Here is a 17,339-nt window from a genome sequence, read left to right as displayed (position 1 = left end):
AATTTAAAATGATGTCCTCTTGTAGCAGTTTTTATCCTTTTAAATATTCTCTCCTCTTTTACCGTGTTGATTCCCTTTATGTATTTAAAAGTTTCTATCATATTCCCGCTGTCTCGTCTTTCTTCCAAGCTATACATGTTAAGGTCCTTTAACCTTTCCTGGTAAGTTTTATCCTGCAATTCATGTACTAGTTTAGTAGCTCTTCTCTGAACTCTCTCCAAAGTATCAATATTTTGGAGAGCATGAGCACCTCCCTCTTTCTACTGTTAATGCCTCTCCCTATACACCCAAGCATTCTGCCATCATTTCCTGCTGCTCTATGACATAGTCTGCCTACTTTTAAGTCTTCTGAAATAATAACCCCTAAATCCCTTTCCGTGGCTCGCTGTAATGTCGTCAATGACTCTTCAATCCTGGGAACAGGAAAAGCGTGCTTTACTGTGGCAGCTTTTAACTTCTGATAATCCACACAGAATCACAAGGACCCATCCTTCTTCCGCACCAAGACCACTCTTTTACCACTCCACTATATAACATCTGTGACAGCATCGTTTTCACTTCTTGGTAGAGAGTAGGCGGGATCTGCCGGTACCTTTCTCGAATTGGGGGAGTGTACCCAGTTGGTATTTTATGTTCTATAGCCGTTGTGCACCCGAAGTCCTCTTCACACTGGGAAAAGGTAGATTGAAATTCCATAGTGCTGCTTCAATCTTCTCCATTTGTTCAGCGGTGAATTGGTTCACATCAATCTCCATTTTCTCCAAGATCCGCTGACCATTCCAGTCCGGAGTGGGTTCCTCCAGGTGTAATTTTCAACAGCCGATAGGGCGAATTGGCTACTTGTGAGTGGTTCTCCTTGCAGCACATATAACTTAGCCACTTTTTCACCAGCATGGAAGGTAACTTCATGGTCGTGTATGTTGACACACCGGACACATGGCTGTTCATTACTGTCACAATGGTCCTGGCGACCACTGGGCTCCGTCCGGCTCCCGACATGCCTAGAGGCTCCATCAGCACCCCTATCTCATTCAGTTTCCGCTGGCTTCCGACAGACATCCGTATCATCTTCTCCTGCCGCGGAGGTACGGTACAGGCTCCTCCATATGGGGCATACACTGCTCCCACTGGCTTATCTTCAGGGGTGCTTTTGCAGATACCACACGTCCGGATCAGCCTGTGAAATGCCCTCTGGGTAGGCTTGTGGGAAGTCGTTTTCTTCCAATAGCTCGGGCCCTCTTTTGTAAACATGAGCAGGTCCAGTTCCCGCAGGACGTTCATCCCCTTCTTGGCGACATCTTGTCCGCATAGCGTCATCTTCATCTATGCCACTCCGAACACGGGTATAGATGTCTGATTTACCGCCATCAGCTTGATCACAGTGCCCTTTTTCAAACCTTTTTCAAAGAACTCCACTGGCATCATGGTTACTTCTGATCCTGTGTCTATAAGACATCCCACCATCTGCTCTTCCATCTGCACATTTAGGTAAGGGCTTTCGGTCACCAGGCATTGACGGGAGATATGTCCTCTTTCTCTGCAAATCCAACACTGCGACCCACACATTTTCCGGTCCCTTGGAGGACCACACAACTGTGCCTCCGTGGATGGTGCCAGGCCAGCCCAGTGCATGGTAGAGTCTCTCACTCCAGTCCCTTGAGTTGATCGATATAGAAGGGGACCCATGGGGGTTGCACTTCTTTGCCAGTAATCAGGCTGAACTGGGGCCATTGATGGGGCCTGTAACTGTGCCAACTGTCTCTGAATTTCTCCCAGGGATGCACTAAGTGCCTCTTCACTGTCTCTCGCAGATCCCCCCCCCATCAGAGGGAGTACTTTGACTCCCTACAGCCTGCATCCTCACGGTGTAAGCTCCATAAGCTTCTTCTTTGTCTCGAGCCACAGCCTCAGCTTGTTCTTCTGAAACTGCAATGTAGCATCCACCAGGATACGCTCCCTGAGAGCCTAGCAAAGATCCAAGAATGAACTGATCCCAGAGGATTTATCTCCATTTCCAAGCATGTTAGCACCACTGGTCTCTCTCTTCTGCATATGGGTCCAAACTAGGGAATAGTCTCATCTTCACGCTGGAAGCCAGTAAAGAAGCGGGACCTAAGGGTGCCAGTACCGGACGTTTCTCTGTAAATAGACTTGAGTATTGAGAATATAGCATCCAGTGTCATCCTTTCCTCTTCTGGACGCAGCATGACAGTGCGTCTAGAATCCCCTTCAAGGGCGTTCAGTGCCACATCTGATTGTAGATCCGGAGCCAATTTGTACAACATGAGGGTGCTATTAAGATGTGTGGCCCAGTCTTCTAACAGCATATTTTGGCTGTCAAACCGCACTACCTGGTTCAACATTGCTCCTGCAGGCAAACACATGGTCGGAGCTACTCCCACGGCAAGAAAGGTGATGGGGGCCACGGCCGAAGCCACCTCGGAACCGGTTGGGTTCTGCATGTAAATCTTGCTTACACCCTTACAGTTACAGTGACAATTCTCTATACTTTGTGTCTCCCTATTAGTCAGGTGGCGATGATACTAGAAGCAGATTACTATTGTTTGGCCGTATGGATAGGCCGCTGCTCATTGGCTGACGCAGAAAGACCTCCTTTACTCAGTGTGACAGCGCCTGTGTGCAGTGCGGTGTATGGACAACTGATGACCAACGGAGGAGGGAGACGGGCAGCGCAGTGCACTTATTAACACTAGGGAAAGTCTCATATGTACTAATATACACAACAAAATTTAGAGGTTTAGAGGGTAAAATTGCCTGTACGGGCATGTATGGTGCTTGTAGAGGTGTTATTGTGACCTCTGATCTTCTACATAAGACAGTATTTACAATATAGTATCATAAGGTTCTGTGCTGATCTAAGTTTTATTCAGTAGAACCTCAGTGGTCCAGATGTTGTGACTGTAATATAGACACTAAAATTTAGCTGTATAACAGCTGTGTGAAACTGGCCCAATGCATACAATTGTAAGGAATAATTGAATAGTATAACTAGAGATGAGCGAATTTCATATTTTAAAATTTGTTCACGCTTCGTTTACTGGTAAAAGGTGAATTGCTTTATGGATTCCGTTACCACGGACCATAACGCAGTTCTATGACGGAATGCATAACAAAATGCCTTTAGAACCATTCTGTTATTCATTCCGTCATAATAGAAGTCTATGGGCTGCAAAACAGACTTGTCCCATTTCCGTTATGCAAGGGAGTCCTCTCCTGCATAATGGAAACAGGACGGATCCATTATGCCGCCCATAGACTTATATTATGACGGAATGAATACCGGAATGCCTCTAAAGGCATTCTGTTATTCATTCCGTCATAGAATTGCGTTATGGTCCATGGTAACGGAATCCATAACGCAATTCACCTTTTACCAGTAAACGAAGCGTGAACAAATTTCATAACCTGAAATTCGCTCATCTCTAAGTATACCGTAACCTAAAGAGCACTGCCAGCAGGATCACCCTGGTTTAATAAGATTAAATGCTGATTAAAATGATTTTGTCTTGTGAAAATTGGTATGCCTGAGAAAATAGACTTTTACTCCTTATGCAACTAAGGTCTTAAATGCCCCGAGTGAGACAGGTATCATTTTAATCAGCAGGATTAACCCTCCTAGGCAGTATGCATGGTTTAACAGGGTTGAGTAGGCTGACAGGTGCTCTTTAAGTCACAGCAAACGTGAAAAAGCTCATAGACTCACCAAGGGTCCAGGCAAAATAATACTTTGGTCTTCTGCAAGCTGCAGTCAAGTAGAGTTCCAGAAAAATATTGGGAACAGAGTTATTTGGGTCACTTGATATAGAGAATTGGTCCGAAAGCGTAACGTGAGCAGCTAATAGGAAACAGCAAAGCCACAACTTCTTGAATACTGCCACCTAAGATAAAATAAAATAAAAGATTCTGCTTTATTCATAGGAGCTTTCAAATGTTTAAAACATTTAATGTTTTCCCTGTTTAATTAAAGGCATTGGCCAATATATATTTATAGCTGCGCATGTGTTGGGAACAGCACATACATGCAGCTAATAATACATAGTGGCCAACTCCTTTAACCTCTTCCGGACACAGGGCGTACAGGTACGCCCTTATGTCCTGGTACTTAAGGACAAAGGGCGTACCTGTTCGCCCTGTGTATTTTCGATCACCGCTGCGCGGCGGGCGCCCCCCGTGTAGGCGATCGCAGCAAACCGCTGGTCAATTCAGACCTGCGGTTTGCTGCGTTTCCGGGTTATTCGGTTCTCTGAGGACCCGATAACCCGGAACAGGGTGGTGATGATGACATCACCAATCAGGATCGCTTCTGATTGGTAGGAGGGCGGGCCGGCGGCAGATTCAAATGATAGCAGCGCTCCTCTCCTCATCCTTTTGTGTCCGGAGCCCGAGGAGAGAGGAGCGCTGCCTGCACATGCATCTGAGCCAGCATCTGTGCCCCAGCACCCATCCTTGCCCCCAGGACCTGTGCCACCCCCATCTTTATCACCAGGTAATTAGGGAAAGTATAGGGAAAGGTTGGGCTAGGCAGGGATATAAAAGGGAAAGTTAGTGGTAAAAAAAAAAAAGTTTGCATTGCATCACCCTAATTTAGGGTTTCTGGGGTCCACAGAACAGCCGTGTCACCCTAGACCCCCCAGGGGTGCTGCTGCTTGCCCCCCCCCCAACTTTTTTTGGGCGCAGGCAGTTTTTTTTTTTGTCCATACGCTGACTGGGGCCGGCACTCTTAGCTTCCGGCTATTGTTAGCGCATCGCAGACCCCTTTTTTTTTAGTTAGTCTTTATTTATTTTCTGTTAGTTTTAGGGATAAAGTACGCAAACACCCGTGCCCCCACACACACGCACACCAAATAAAGATTTACACACACGCACATACACATGCAGACACACACTCCCCTATGGCCCGCCGGACGTTCTCGGCCAAGGAGGCATACGCCCAGCTTGCCTCCGACTCCGAGAGTCCAAGTGAGGACGAGGATGACCAAACTTTCCTGTTGTCATCCGCGTCATCCTCCTCATCATCTAGCGATGATGATGAGCCCCCAAGACAGCGGAGACGCCGCCAGGCGGAGCAAGGGGACCGCCATGCTAGGGACCCTGTGGCCCAGCCTAGTACGAGCAGCTCTGGGGCTCGAACTAGTTTTCCGGCCCACCAGTTAAATCCACCGGAGCCCCCTGCCGGTGAACTTGTCTGGTGTACCCCAGAGCAATATGAGCCTGTGATTCCTGATTTTGTTGGCCAATCGGGAATCCAGATTTCCACAGTGGGCTACACTGAATATGGGACAAATGAAATAAGGTATACACTATTTAATAACATTTGTATCATACACTAATAAAATATTATTTTATCTATAACTAACAAGATACGCATTATGTAGCAAGGGAAAACCGTGGATGAAAAAATGTATAAAAAAACGCACAAAAATCGCATTCCTTCTGAAGGGACATTTAATTGCATGAAAAACGCAATATGGAGATGTAGGATCGAAAAATCCACTCCTGAATTTCGATGTGACATTTCCACCTGAGGATATCAGGTATAAAAGCATGAGACCTTTCATTGTGCGTGAACCCACTGAGGAAGAAGTAGCGATTACTTCGAAACGCGTCTGGGTAATTGAGAGACATCTGCTCATAAAAAATCCTTGGAGCATGGCCATGCGATTCATATGAAAATTTGAATAAGGATTCAAGCCCCTCTGTAGAGACTACTTCCATGGTATTTGGAGCATAAAGCTGTGGACTCAAACACCGTCTGGATTAATTGCATTACGAAATTTCAATTACCGAAAAACCGAAAGAGAATCTTTATACTCCTGTAGTGTCCCACTAGGTAGGGGTGGGCACTACACAAGGGTCAATTGGTGTGCGCTTTACTCCTACTCACAAGGAACAGAAATGTCATGTTTAATTGTGCATTTAATGTATGTTTTAATGTGTTTTTACATGCAATGTACCCCTGTATGATGCAACAGCAGGCCTAGTTGGGTGTAGTTAGACATCCCAGACACTAGAGGGAGATAGGGAGCCCCTAGTATAAATGTCCAGGCCCAGACAGGGAGAGTTAGTGCAGTGCAGTGTGTGCAGAGTCAGGAGTCTGAGAAGACAGAGGTTAAAAAGCCTGCTCCTGACATGCAGCTGGATAGCCCTGGCTGCTAGTGATGTCCAGGAGGCTAGTGAGAAGCTCCAGTCTGTCTGAGAACAAGAGAGCCTTAGTTAGCTCTGAAGACACCCCAGTTGCAGTACCCAACCTCCTGGGAGAAACCCACAGTCATCCACTTTACAAGAGAGGGCGATCCAGTGTAAGCTAAGTCACCCTGATGGGCAGATGAAACTAGAAAGTGCAGCAAGAATCTAATACCTGAGGAAGATAGTAACCAAGGATTTAAGCCACCCTTTAGGCATCCGGGCCTTGGGAGATAAAGCCAGAGCAGGAGTTCTAGAAAGGACAGTGTACATTGATTCTGAGGAAAGGTACAACCTGCTGCTGAGTGCTTGTGAAGTTTACCCTCTGCGTATCTTGCATTAATATTGCCTGCCATTTTGTGAATAAGCCTACGTGTGGAACTGTGATTGAAAGACTGTACTACTACCTGCTGTACTAAGTTGGATTGTTCAGTAAAAATACATTTGGTTCACTATTCTACTTGTGTAGCTCCATCATTCCAACTACCAACCGGCGTGCCACCGTCCAAAGGCACTGGCGTCACGAATCCAACAGGGACCTTGCCCCGGGCACTCAAAATACCCGTAACATCCAGGGCACCTCATCCACCATCAGGCCTGGTCCCTATATACAGAGTGTGCCCCAGAGGAACCGTGTCTACCTCTCCTTCACTGCCACGCGCCTGCCCAGGGTTCTCCAATACAGTGAGTACCCTCGATTGCCCATAACCGTGACCTCACTTAGTCTATACCCTGCAGGTCTGGCGTGTTGCACTCCGAAAAAAGGAGAAAAACTTTGGAAAAAATTCTGAAAAATTTCGTAACCGACAAACAATTTGGAGCATAGAGCACTTACATGTGGGACGCCACAGGAACAAGAGCCAGCTCGAAACAGTGAGTAACAAATACAATACACTGTATTGCTGTATCATATGTCGGCAACACTACAGAGCTGTACAAACTTTGTGAGAGTACCTCAGGGTACACTTACAAGTTTCGTGTGTACAAGGGGCGAGATTCCCGTATTTAACCCCCAGAATGTCCCCCCACTCTGGGTTTTAGCGGGAAACTTGTGTGGGACCTTATGTACCCACTGCTAGATAAAGGTTACCACCTTTACGTGGATAACTTTTATACTAGTATCCCCTTGTTCCAGTCCCTCGCCACCAGATCCACGTCCGCTTGGGAGACCGTGATGAAAAAAATAAATAAAAAACGCGGCATCCCTGCCCACCCCCTCCAGGTACCTATCCCCAGGGGTGCGACCCATGCCCTTACCAGTGAAAACCTGTTGCTGGTCAGATATAAGGACAAGAGGGATGTCCTTGTACTGTCCACAATTCATAGTAACGGCATCACCCCTGTCCCTGTGCGAGGTACCGCGTCAACGGTCCTCAAGCCTGATTGTATCGTCGACTACAATCGGTATATGGGAGGAGTTGAGCTCTCTGATCAAGTCCTCAAGCCATATAACGCCATGCGCAAAACCCGTGCATAGTACAAAAAAGTTGTGGTCTACTTGGTACAGGTAGCCTTGTACAACTCTTTTGTGCTGTCCCGGAGCGCTGGCAACACAGGGACATTCCTTCAGTTCTATGAGGCAGTCCTCAAGGCCCTGATCTTTTCGGACCGGGAAAGAGCAGGCGGAGTACCTCGGGAACCCCAAAAAAGTGCAGAGTGTGTCGCAGGAGGGGGATACGGAAGGACACCACTACTCAGTGCGACACGTGTCTCTGCATTGACGGTTGCTTCAGGGAGTATCACACTTCCATGGAGTACTAAATTTATAACCCAATTTAGCACTGACATCGGATAAAAAAACTGGTTCTCAGACTTGAGACACCAAAAAAAACTTGTAAAAACTAAAATCATAAAAAAAAAAGTATACAAATTAGTTATCGCTGCGTTGGTAATAATCTCCTCTATAAAAATACCCCATGACCAAACCCCCCATATTAACACAGTCCAAAAAAAAAAAAAAACAGTTCAAAAAATGAACTTTTTACAAACAAATATATATTTTTTTTCTGGTAACAAAGCAAGGGTTAACAACCAAACAAAATTTAATATTTATTACCCTGATACTGCAGTTTACAGAAACGCCACATTTGTGATCGTAAACTGCTGTATCACTAAAAGGCAGGGCGCAAAAGGAAAGTCCCGACATGGTTTCTGGTAGGCCTATTTTGATGGCCTTTTTTATTGACATCATGTCCCTTTTGAAGCCCCCCTAGAGTACAAACTCCCTAAAAGTGACCCCATCTAATAAACTACACCCCTCAAGGTATTCAAAACTGATTTTTACAAACTTTATTAACCCTTTATGTGTTCCTCAACAGTTAATGGCAAATGGAGATGAAATTTCAGAATTTCAATTTTTGGTAACCTTACCTCACAAAAATGTAATATAGAGCAACCAAAAATCATATGTACCCTAAAAATAATCCCAACAAAATCGCCACCTTATCCCGTAGTTTCCAAAATGGGGTCACTTTTAGGGAGTTTCTACTCCAGGGGTGCATCAGGGGGGTTGAAACAGGACACGGTGTAAATAAACCGATCCATAAAAATCAGCCCTCCAAAAACCAAACGGCGCTCCTTTCCCTCTACGCCCCGCTGTGTGGCCGTACAGTAGTGTACGGCCACATATGGGGTGTTTCTGTAAACGGCAGAGTCAGGGCAATAAAGATACAGTCTTGTTTGGTTGTTAACCCTTGCTTTGTTAGTGGAAAAAATGGGTTAAAATGAAATTTTCACATTTCATCCCCATTTGCCAATAACTCTTGTGCAACACCTGAAGGGTTAACGACGTTTTTAAAATCAGTTTTTAATACCTTGAGGGGTGTAGTTTCTTAGATGGGGTTACTTTTAGGGAGTTTCTACTCTACGGGTGCATCAGGGGGGCTTCAAATGGGACATGGTGTAAATAAACCAGTCCAGCAAAATCTGCCTTCCAAAAACCATATGGGGCACCTTTCCCTCTACGCCCTACCGTGTGCCCGTACAGTAGTTTACGGTCACATATGGGGTGTTTCTGTAAACGGCAGAGTCAGGGCAATAAAGATACAGTCTTGTTTGGCTGTTAACCCCTGCTTTGTTAGTGGAAAAAAAGGATTACAATGGAAAATGCGGCAAAAAAATGAAATTTTCAAATTTCATCCCTATTTGCCAATAACTCTTGTGCAACACCTAAAGGGTTAACAAAGTTTGTAAAATCAGTTTTACATACCTTGAGGGGTGTAGTTTCTAGAATGGGGTCATTTTTGGGTGGTTTCTATTATATAAGCCTCACAAAGTGACTTCAGACCTGAACTGGTCCCTAACAATTGTTAAATTGTTAAAAAAAAAATTCAAGATTTGCTTCCATACTTCGAAGCCTTGTAACATCTCCAAAATATAAAATATCATTCCCAAAATGATCCAAACATGAATTAGACATATGGGGAATGTAAAGTAATAACAATTTTTGTAGGTATTACTATGTATTATAGAAGTAGAGAAATTGAAACTTGGAAATTAGCAATTTTTTCAAAATTTTGGGTAAATTTGGTATTTTTTAATAAATAAAAATCATATTTTTTTTTTTACTTCATTTTACCAGTGTCATGAAGTACAATATGTGATGAAAAAACAATCTCAGAATGGCCTGGATAAGTCAAAGCGTTTTAAATTTATCACCACTTAAAGTGACACTGGTCAGATTTGCAAAAAATGGCCTGGTCCTTAAGGTGAAATAGGGCTGAGTCCTTAAAGAGGACCTTTCACTAGAATAAAAAATCTAAACTAACTATACAGACATGGAGTGGCGCCCAGGGATCTCCCTGCACTTACTGTTATACCTGGGCGCCGCTCCGTTCTCCCGGTATAGCCTCTGCTATCTTCATATGTTAGGCTCGACCCAGTTGAACCTGCCGGCGTTTAATTCTCCCATGCTGTAGCGCTGGCCAATCGCAGTGCTCAGCTCATAGCCTGAGAGAAAAAAAAGACGCTCTCCATGTCTGTATAGTTAGTTTAGATTTTTTTTATTCTAGTGAAAGGTCCTCTTTAAGGAGTTAAACACATATCATGTCAAAAACTATATGATTACAACACATAAAAAAGTTAAATCCTATTTTGCCCTTGTAGGTGGCTAGGAGATGGACTTAGGTCCACCAATAGTTTAGTGAGAGTTACATGTGCTCACTCCTCAGACTAGGCCTGAGTCCCAGAGAATCACTATCTCTGAGAAATCCATCTCTACTTTACAGTACTAGAAGGTTCAGAATCTGCAAGGTTCAGAGTCGGCTCATACAGACTTTACTGCAGTGAAAGGCTGATTGCTAATACATCTTTTCACATTTTTACATAGTCCTGGCCAGCTGTATCTTAATCATGTACCCCTCAGTAGGAAAATACAGACATGTTTTTCAAGAACCTTATTGGCAGCCTTAGATTCTGCAAACAGAGATTTTGGAAAGATAGAGAGGAGAAGTACTACACAAACCTCCTCATTGCTTATTTTAGGAACTATGTTTTGATAACGTTGGATGTAGTACAACTCCCATTATGCACTTTAATAAAGAGAGACCTGTCTACTTTCTACAACTGGCCTGGTTAGGCCAAGTTCACACTTCATTTATTTGGTCAGTTATTTACATCATTTATTAGCCTCATTCACACAGTCAATGTTCGGTCAGTGATTTCCATCAGTGATTTTAAGCCAAAACCAGGATTGGAGCCTCCACAGACATAAGATATAAGGGAAAGATCTGCACCTGTTCTGTGTTTAGAGCCACACCTGGTTTTGGTTTACAATCACTGATGGAAATCACTGATCGAACACTTACGTGTGAATGAGGCAATTGTAAGACAAAACCAGGTGCGGGTCAAAAACATAGAACAGGAGTAGATCTTTCCCTTATACCTTATGTCTGTGTAGGCTTTACAACTGGTTTTGTCTCACAATAACTGATGGAAATAACTGAGATGTGAACACAGCCTTACTAACTCCAGCACCATTCATCGGCCACAGCATCTACATCTCCTGCCTTGCACCCATACCAAACTCATAACACCAAAAGCACCACGGACTGCCACTTTGATTTATGTGAATAATTGTTGCAGCCAGAACCGAGCAGCAGTATTATAGATATATATATATTTTTTGTAAGATGACTATAAAATATACGGCTACAACATGCTACATTATCATATATTCAAAGCTGAAACATAGAATGCATTTTATTGCACATAGTCTCCACAAATGTTATCCACACTACATGAGGCCATGGTGACACGTGTCATGGTGTACTCCCTCAGGCCGTTGCTCCTTGGGAATCAGTGCAGTGGAAAGGTGGTTTGAAGAATCAGGCTAGAAGTAATAATATAACAATCTCTCCTTACTTAGTGCAACATATATCTTGTGGTACATCCAGCAGCAGTAGATACAATGTGCAGTTCAGTGGCACTTATGGATAAAGGTGTCCACGGTGTTATATAGGCCTGGAGTTAGACTAGCCTAGAAGTACTCTGGGTGAGGGGCGTCTGAGTTGTAGTCCCTCACCTGCAGCAAGGTCTGTAAAGCTGTGGTTTTGCTGATCACTCTGCTTACTAAGCACACTGAAGCTTTTTAGTTCTTGATGCTGATGGTCTTCCAGGAGTAAGAGTCTCACAGGAGCACTAGTTGAAGTTCCCTTTAGAAGGAGTTTAGGCATTAGCTTCCTCCCTCCTCGCTGTCTTACTGGAACTCCCCTTCCTGGAAGGAGGCAATTGCATATACTCCTGGTCTGGGGTACTGCACTTGCACATGCTCAGCCCTGTGCACAGAGCCTGTTTGGCACTGAACAACTTCTGTGTGCTGCCATAGAGGCTCTGCTGGATACCTGTTTGCATTATATAAACATGCTATGTCTGATGCCTTGGGTTTGAAATTAGATGTATAAAGAGATTCAGCAGAGGCCTCATGCACTTCTATGGAAGCAGAATTAGGGCTCTGTACAGAACAAAGGCATAATTTCGCAATGTACATGAGCTCTAAAAGTATCACCTTTCCACAGTTCTGTATACACAAAAGCTGTCTTTTGCACAAAACTCTTCACATTCTAAAGCACAAGCAGAAAATATCCTCCAGTGAAAAATCAAAAATGTTGTCGCTCTTAGATAATTATTTACAGCACCATTGTAGAGCCCTTCCCTTCAAAGCTCAGCCACTTTGTGGACATATTTTTTGCCATTTTGCAAATAACCCAAGAGCTGCTCTCTACAAGCCCTCTAGTTTACATAACACTTGCCATTCCCCTCCCATTTTAATGTTAATCTTTTGAACACTCTCATACTGCTTGTGGAACCTAGTGCAGATGCTGCTGTAATCACAGGACCACAAGATAATCGCACAATTGCATAATTATATTTACACATTATCAATGTCCTATCTAACAAGAAAACATTTTACATGTGCAATAACTCTTACTTACAGTTAAAAAGTATTGCATGACCTCATTTAGTAAATTTATAAGATGGAATTTAAAATGTCCATAACATGAAAAAATGACTACTTATAAGGGAACGGAGCCACAGCTAAACTCCTGCAATAAAAGTTGCCTTGTCACTACATGGCATTACTCACGTTTGGGTTTCTTTTCTTCTCTTCTCCGTATATAAATATCTGGTAATCATTAAAAGAACATAAAGGACCAGCAAGCAGTCCTAGAAATCCCACTGTGTAACTTAGATATGGGAGTATTCCAGGGGGACACCTAAACAGAAAGAACATATATATCAATAAAAGTTTAATAAAGGATAAACTTCCAAATGTATCACTAGACCCCGCTTCCAAAATAAAAAAGTGTGACCTCGCTTCCAAAATAAAAAAAGAACATGCGTGTTGTTGAGTCTTTGCGCTATTTCAACTAGAAGTGGATTTGACGTGCATATGCACTATGCTGGGAAATTTGGAACGTAAATGAGAAATCTAGGTTAACATATTCTTAAATGTGTTTTCCAGGAGTATAATAATGATGACTTTTCTTCAGGATAGATGATCAATATCTGATCAGTGGGGGTCTGACTCCGGGCAACAATCAGCAGTTTGAAATGGCTGGGAAGCGGTTATGCTTGATATTGCACCTCAGGCCCATTCAATTTGCTGCACATAGGCTGAAGAACTCCCAGAAAACCCCTTTAAATGAATGGAAAGCTAGAATCTAAGGACCTTTTCACATGGCGTCTGGAAGATCTGCTCGCCTGTGAGTCATTTTGTGATTAAACAAAGACTATCTCAGGACAAGGAAGAGGGAAAAACTCACTAACATTTACCGAAGGAGTGTTTCCTAACTCCCTTGTCTCGAAAACTGAAGACAAATTTACATGTTCGATCAGCCTAGTGCTGGACATAAATTGTCAGATCTTATAAAAAGGTTAAACACAACCCTTGAATAGGACAAAGCTGCAATACCAGACATAGCACGTGGACTACAGTGGTGCTGTTTTTGGAAACAAGCTGACATGTTTCATACAAAGTCTAATAACAATTTAAAGGGGTTGTCCGGGTTCAGAGCTGAACCCGGACATATTCCCTTCTTCACCCAGGCAGCCCCTTTAAGTAGAGCATTTCATTCTTTCCATTGCTCTGCACTGTATCGCGCAGGCAAGGGCCGTTTTGTTTAGATTTTTACACTGCTAAACTGAGGCTTCTGCCTAGCAGTGTTCCTGGCGACATCACCGACACTAACGTGTTGGCTTTAGCGCTGCCCTAGGCTGTATTACAGGCTAGGGCAGCGCTAAAGCCTACCCATTAGTGCCGGTGACGTCACGGCTCACTGCTAGGCGGACCTATGACCTACCCCCACAGGTGAATGCTAAATACAAACTGTGCCAAAACAACACATTTTTTGGTCACCTTGCCCCATAAAGTGTAATAATGAATGATCATTATTACCTAAAAATGGTACCAATAAAAACGTAAACTCTTCCTGCAAAAAACGAGCCCCTGCACAAGATGATCGGCAGAAAAATAAAAAAATATGGCATTCAGAATATGGAGACACAAAAATATAATTTGTTTAAAAAAATGCTTCATTATGTAAAACTGAAACAAAGAAAGTAGACATATTTGATATAATCGCATCCGTAGCAACCTGCTCTATAAAAATAGCACATAATCTACCCTGTCAGCTGAACAATGTAAAAAATGAAAACTGTGCCAGAACACCCATTTTTGGTTACCTTGCCTCACCAAAAAACTTAATATAGAGAGATCAAAAACCGTATGTATCCCAAAATAATACCATTAAAACTGTCACCTTATCCCGTAGTTTTCAAAATGGAGTCACTTTTTGGCGTTTCTACTGTGGGGGTGCATCTGGGGTGCTTCAAATGGGACATGGTATCTAAAAACCAGTCCAGCAAAATCTGCCTTCCAAAAACCATACAGCGCTCCTTTTCCTCTGCGCCCTACCGTGCACCCTTACAGCAGTTTACGACCAACATATGGGGTGTTTCTATAAACTGCAGAATCAGGGTAATAGATATTGAGTTTTGTTTGGCCGTTAACCTTTGATGTGTTACAGGAAAAAATTTATTAAAATGGAAAATCTGCCAAAAAAGTGAAAGTTAGAAATGTTATCTTAATTTTCCTTTAAATCTTGTTAACCTAAAGGGTTAACAAAGTTTGTAAAATCAGTTTTGAATAACTTGAGTGGTGTAGTTTCTAAAATGGATAACTTATGGGTGGTTTCTACTATATAAGCCCTACAAAGTTACTTTAGAACTGAATTAGAACATTTTGTTGAACGTTTGAAAAATTGCTTCTAAAATTCTAAGCCTTCTAATGTCCTAAAAAAATTTAAATCACATTTACAAAATGGGGAATGTTAAGTAATAAATATTTTATGAGGTATCAATTTCTGTTTTAAAAGCGGGAAAATTGAAATGTTGAAAATTGCGAAATTAACTTATGGTGTATGGTGGTAGCGGAATCCATAATGTAATTCTTAGATAACCCGAACCTTGTACGCCGAACGTGGAACACAAGTTCACTTATCCCCATTGCGGGCCGCAATGCAGGAACACCAACCGTGGGGCAGCCGCAGCGGATCGCGGACCCATTCACTTTAACGGGTCCGCAATCCGGACGTTCCGCAAAAAGATAGGACATGTTATAACTTTTTGCGGAACGAAACCCCACGGAAGCACTCCGTAGTGCTTCCGTAGGGTTCCGTTTCGCACCATTCCACATCTCTGGATTTGCAGACCCACAGAAGTGAATGCCCACGGAACAAAGCCTGTGTATTGCAGGTACACAAATGCAGTCCGCAACGGGCAGCACACGTTCATGTGCAGGAGGCCTTATTGACATGTCAGTGTGGGTGTAGTTTTTTGATCACTTATTCAATTTTTTGGAAGGTGAAGTGCTGTAATTTTTTTTGATTTTAATTTGATTATGATGTTCACTGTACAGGGCCTCATGCACATGACTGTGTCCGTTTTGAGATCCACAAATTGCGGATCAGCAAAACATGAATACCTGCCACGTACATTCCGTATTTTGCAGAACTGATCATCCAGCCCTCTATAGAGCAGTCCTATCCTTGTCCATGATATGGACAAGAATAGGACATGTTCTATATATATGTATTTTTTTTGCGGGCCGCAGAACGGATGTGCAGATGCAGACAGTACATTTGAAGTGACTCGGTCCGCAACCGACCTGCAAAAAATGTTGCTTGGATGTGGACCCAAACCACGGTCATGTGCGTAAGACCTAAATATGTTTATATTTTAATCGTTCAGGCATTTTTGGATGCATGATACCTATGATATTTTTTTTATTTTTTTTAATGTTTATTATTAGATAGATTAGATTAGATGAGCGAATCGAATTTGATGAAGTGGAATTCGATTTTCACCAAATCTAAATTTCCTCACGTTTAGTGGCAACGAATCACATTTTCTTCTAAAATGGATGCTGCACGTGTTAGGACATGGAGCAAGGAACTCTGGGAACGAGTGATCACCCACAATGCCATGCATGCAGCCAAACAGCAGCCAGCCCTGTGATGTCACAGCCCTATAAATAGCCTCAGACATCTTGGATTCAGCCATTTTCCAGTGTACTTAGTGCAGGGAGAGACGTCAGCAGGCGCTAGAGACAGTGGTAGAAAATACTTTAAAGAGATTGTGTCACCTCTTTTTAGCCTATAGAGCTGCGGACATGCACGGCTAGTGAGCAAGGAGGAGATTCAGAGGATGTAGGCGGTGCTGGGCTCCTTCACAGGGGGCGTGGCTGAGCTCCAAGAAGGTGTCACGGAAGGTGTACAGAAAACTAGAAGACACAAAATGAAGATCCGACTGACTGGATCCAAAACTAAGGAACCAAAGGGAGAGCCCTGCAACAGACCTGGCTCTCTCTCTAACTGCTCAGCCTATGCAAAAATCTCAATGGTAGATAATCGCATATACTCGTTCCTCGACTGTATAACACCTGAACACCCTATAATAGTGAGGAGACACGACCACCGGCTCCCTACACTTCATACGGAGGGAGTCAGGGTCACCTGGGATCCAGCAAACAGGAAAACACAAATGAATGAACAAAACTTATCTGTAGAAGACTCAGTAGTAGCATCCAGCATGCACACACTCCAGGAAGTTGTATAAACCGCAAAGTGTATAAACCGCAAAGGGATGCAATCAGTGCAACTACATGACAGCTGAGAGAGACTAACGAGATGAGAAAACTAAAGCAAAACAAAAGGAACCTCAAGGAGGAGGTTCTGAAGAACATCTGTCAGAGCTTCTCAGATGTCTGGTGGTGACAGAAGGTTAGTACAGCCCCCTGGGCTCCTTACCAGGCTCATTTATATATCTATAAAATAATTTTTTAAACACAATAAAGGCACACCGCGCTATCGGACAGGTATATTGCGGACATGCTAGCTGCGATCTAGCCGATCTGCAGCTCTATCCAGCAAGTCGCTAGCGTGGCCAGGAGTCAGCAGAGTGGCAGCAGTGGGAGGTCGGTAGCCAAACGTGCCCGGAGTAGACTACCCGCTTCGCTGGAGGCTACCTGCCCGGAAAGTAGTGGTGCAGGGTTCACGGAAGCAGCGGCAGTAGCAGTCAGTCAGTGCGGAGTGTTGGGGGTAAAATTACCTACTCTTGGTGTGGCACTTTTTTGAAGG

The 17,339-nt window shown here is 43.5% G+C and overlaps 1 protein-coding gene across 1 annotated transcript in view; it reads right to left on the bottom strand.

Annotated features, from left to right (window-relative positions):
• Positions 1-17,339, bottom strand: part of LOC122933171 (lysophospholipid acyltransferase 2-like) — an 89,816-nt gene that overhangs the window by 24,560 nt on the left and 47,917 nt on the right. The window contains exons 7-8 of the mRNA XM_044288005.1: positions 12,788-12,917; positions 3,725-3,899 (exon numbers count right to left, since the gene is read on the bottom strand). Of these exons, the coding sequence (XP_044143940.1) occupies positions 3,725-3,899; positions 12,788-12,917 (305 nt within the window). The remainder of the gene's footprint in view (positions 1-3,724; positions 3,900-12,787; positions 12,918-17,339) is intronic.

Source organism: Bufo gargarizans, chromosome 3, assembly GCF_014858855.1.
Source record: "Bufo gargarizans isolate SCDJY-AF-19 chromosome 3, ASM1485885v1, whole genome shotgun sequence".
Classification (NCBI taxonomy): domain Eukaryota; kingdom Metazoa; phylum Chordata; class Amphibia; order Anura; family Bufonidae; genus Bufo; species Bufo gargarizans.
This window is presented reverse-complemented; position numbering and strand designations above follow the sequence as displayed.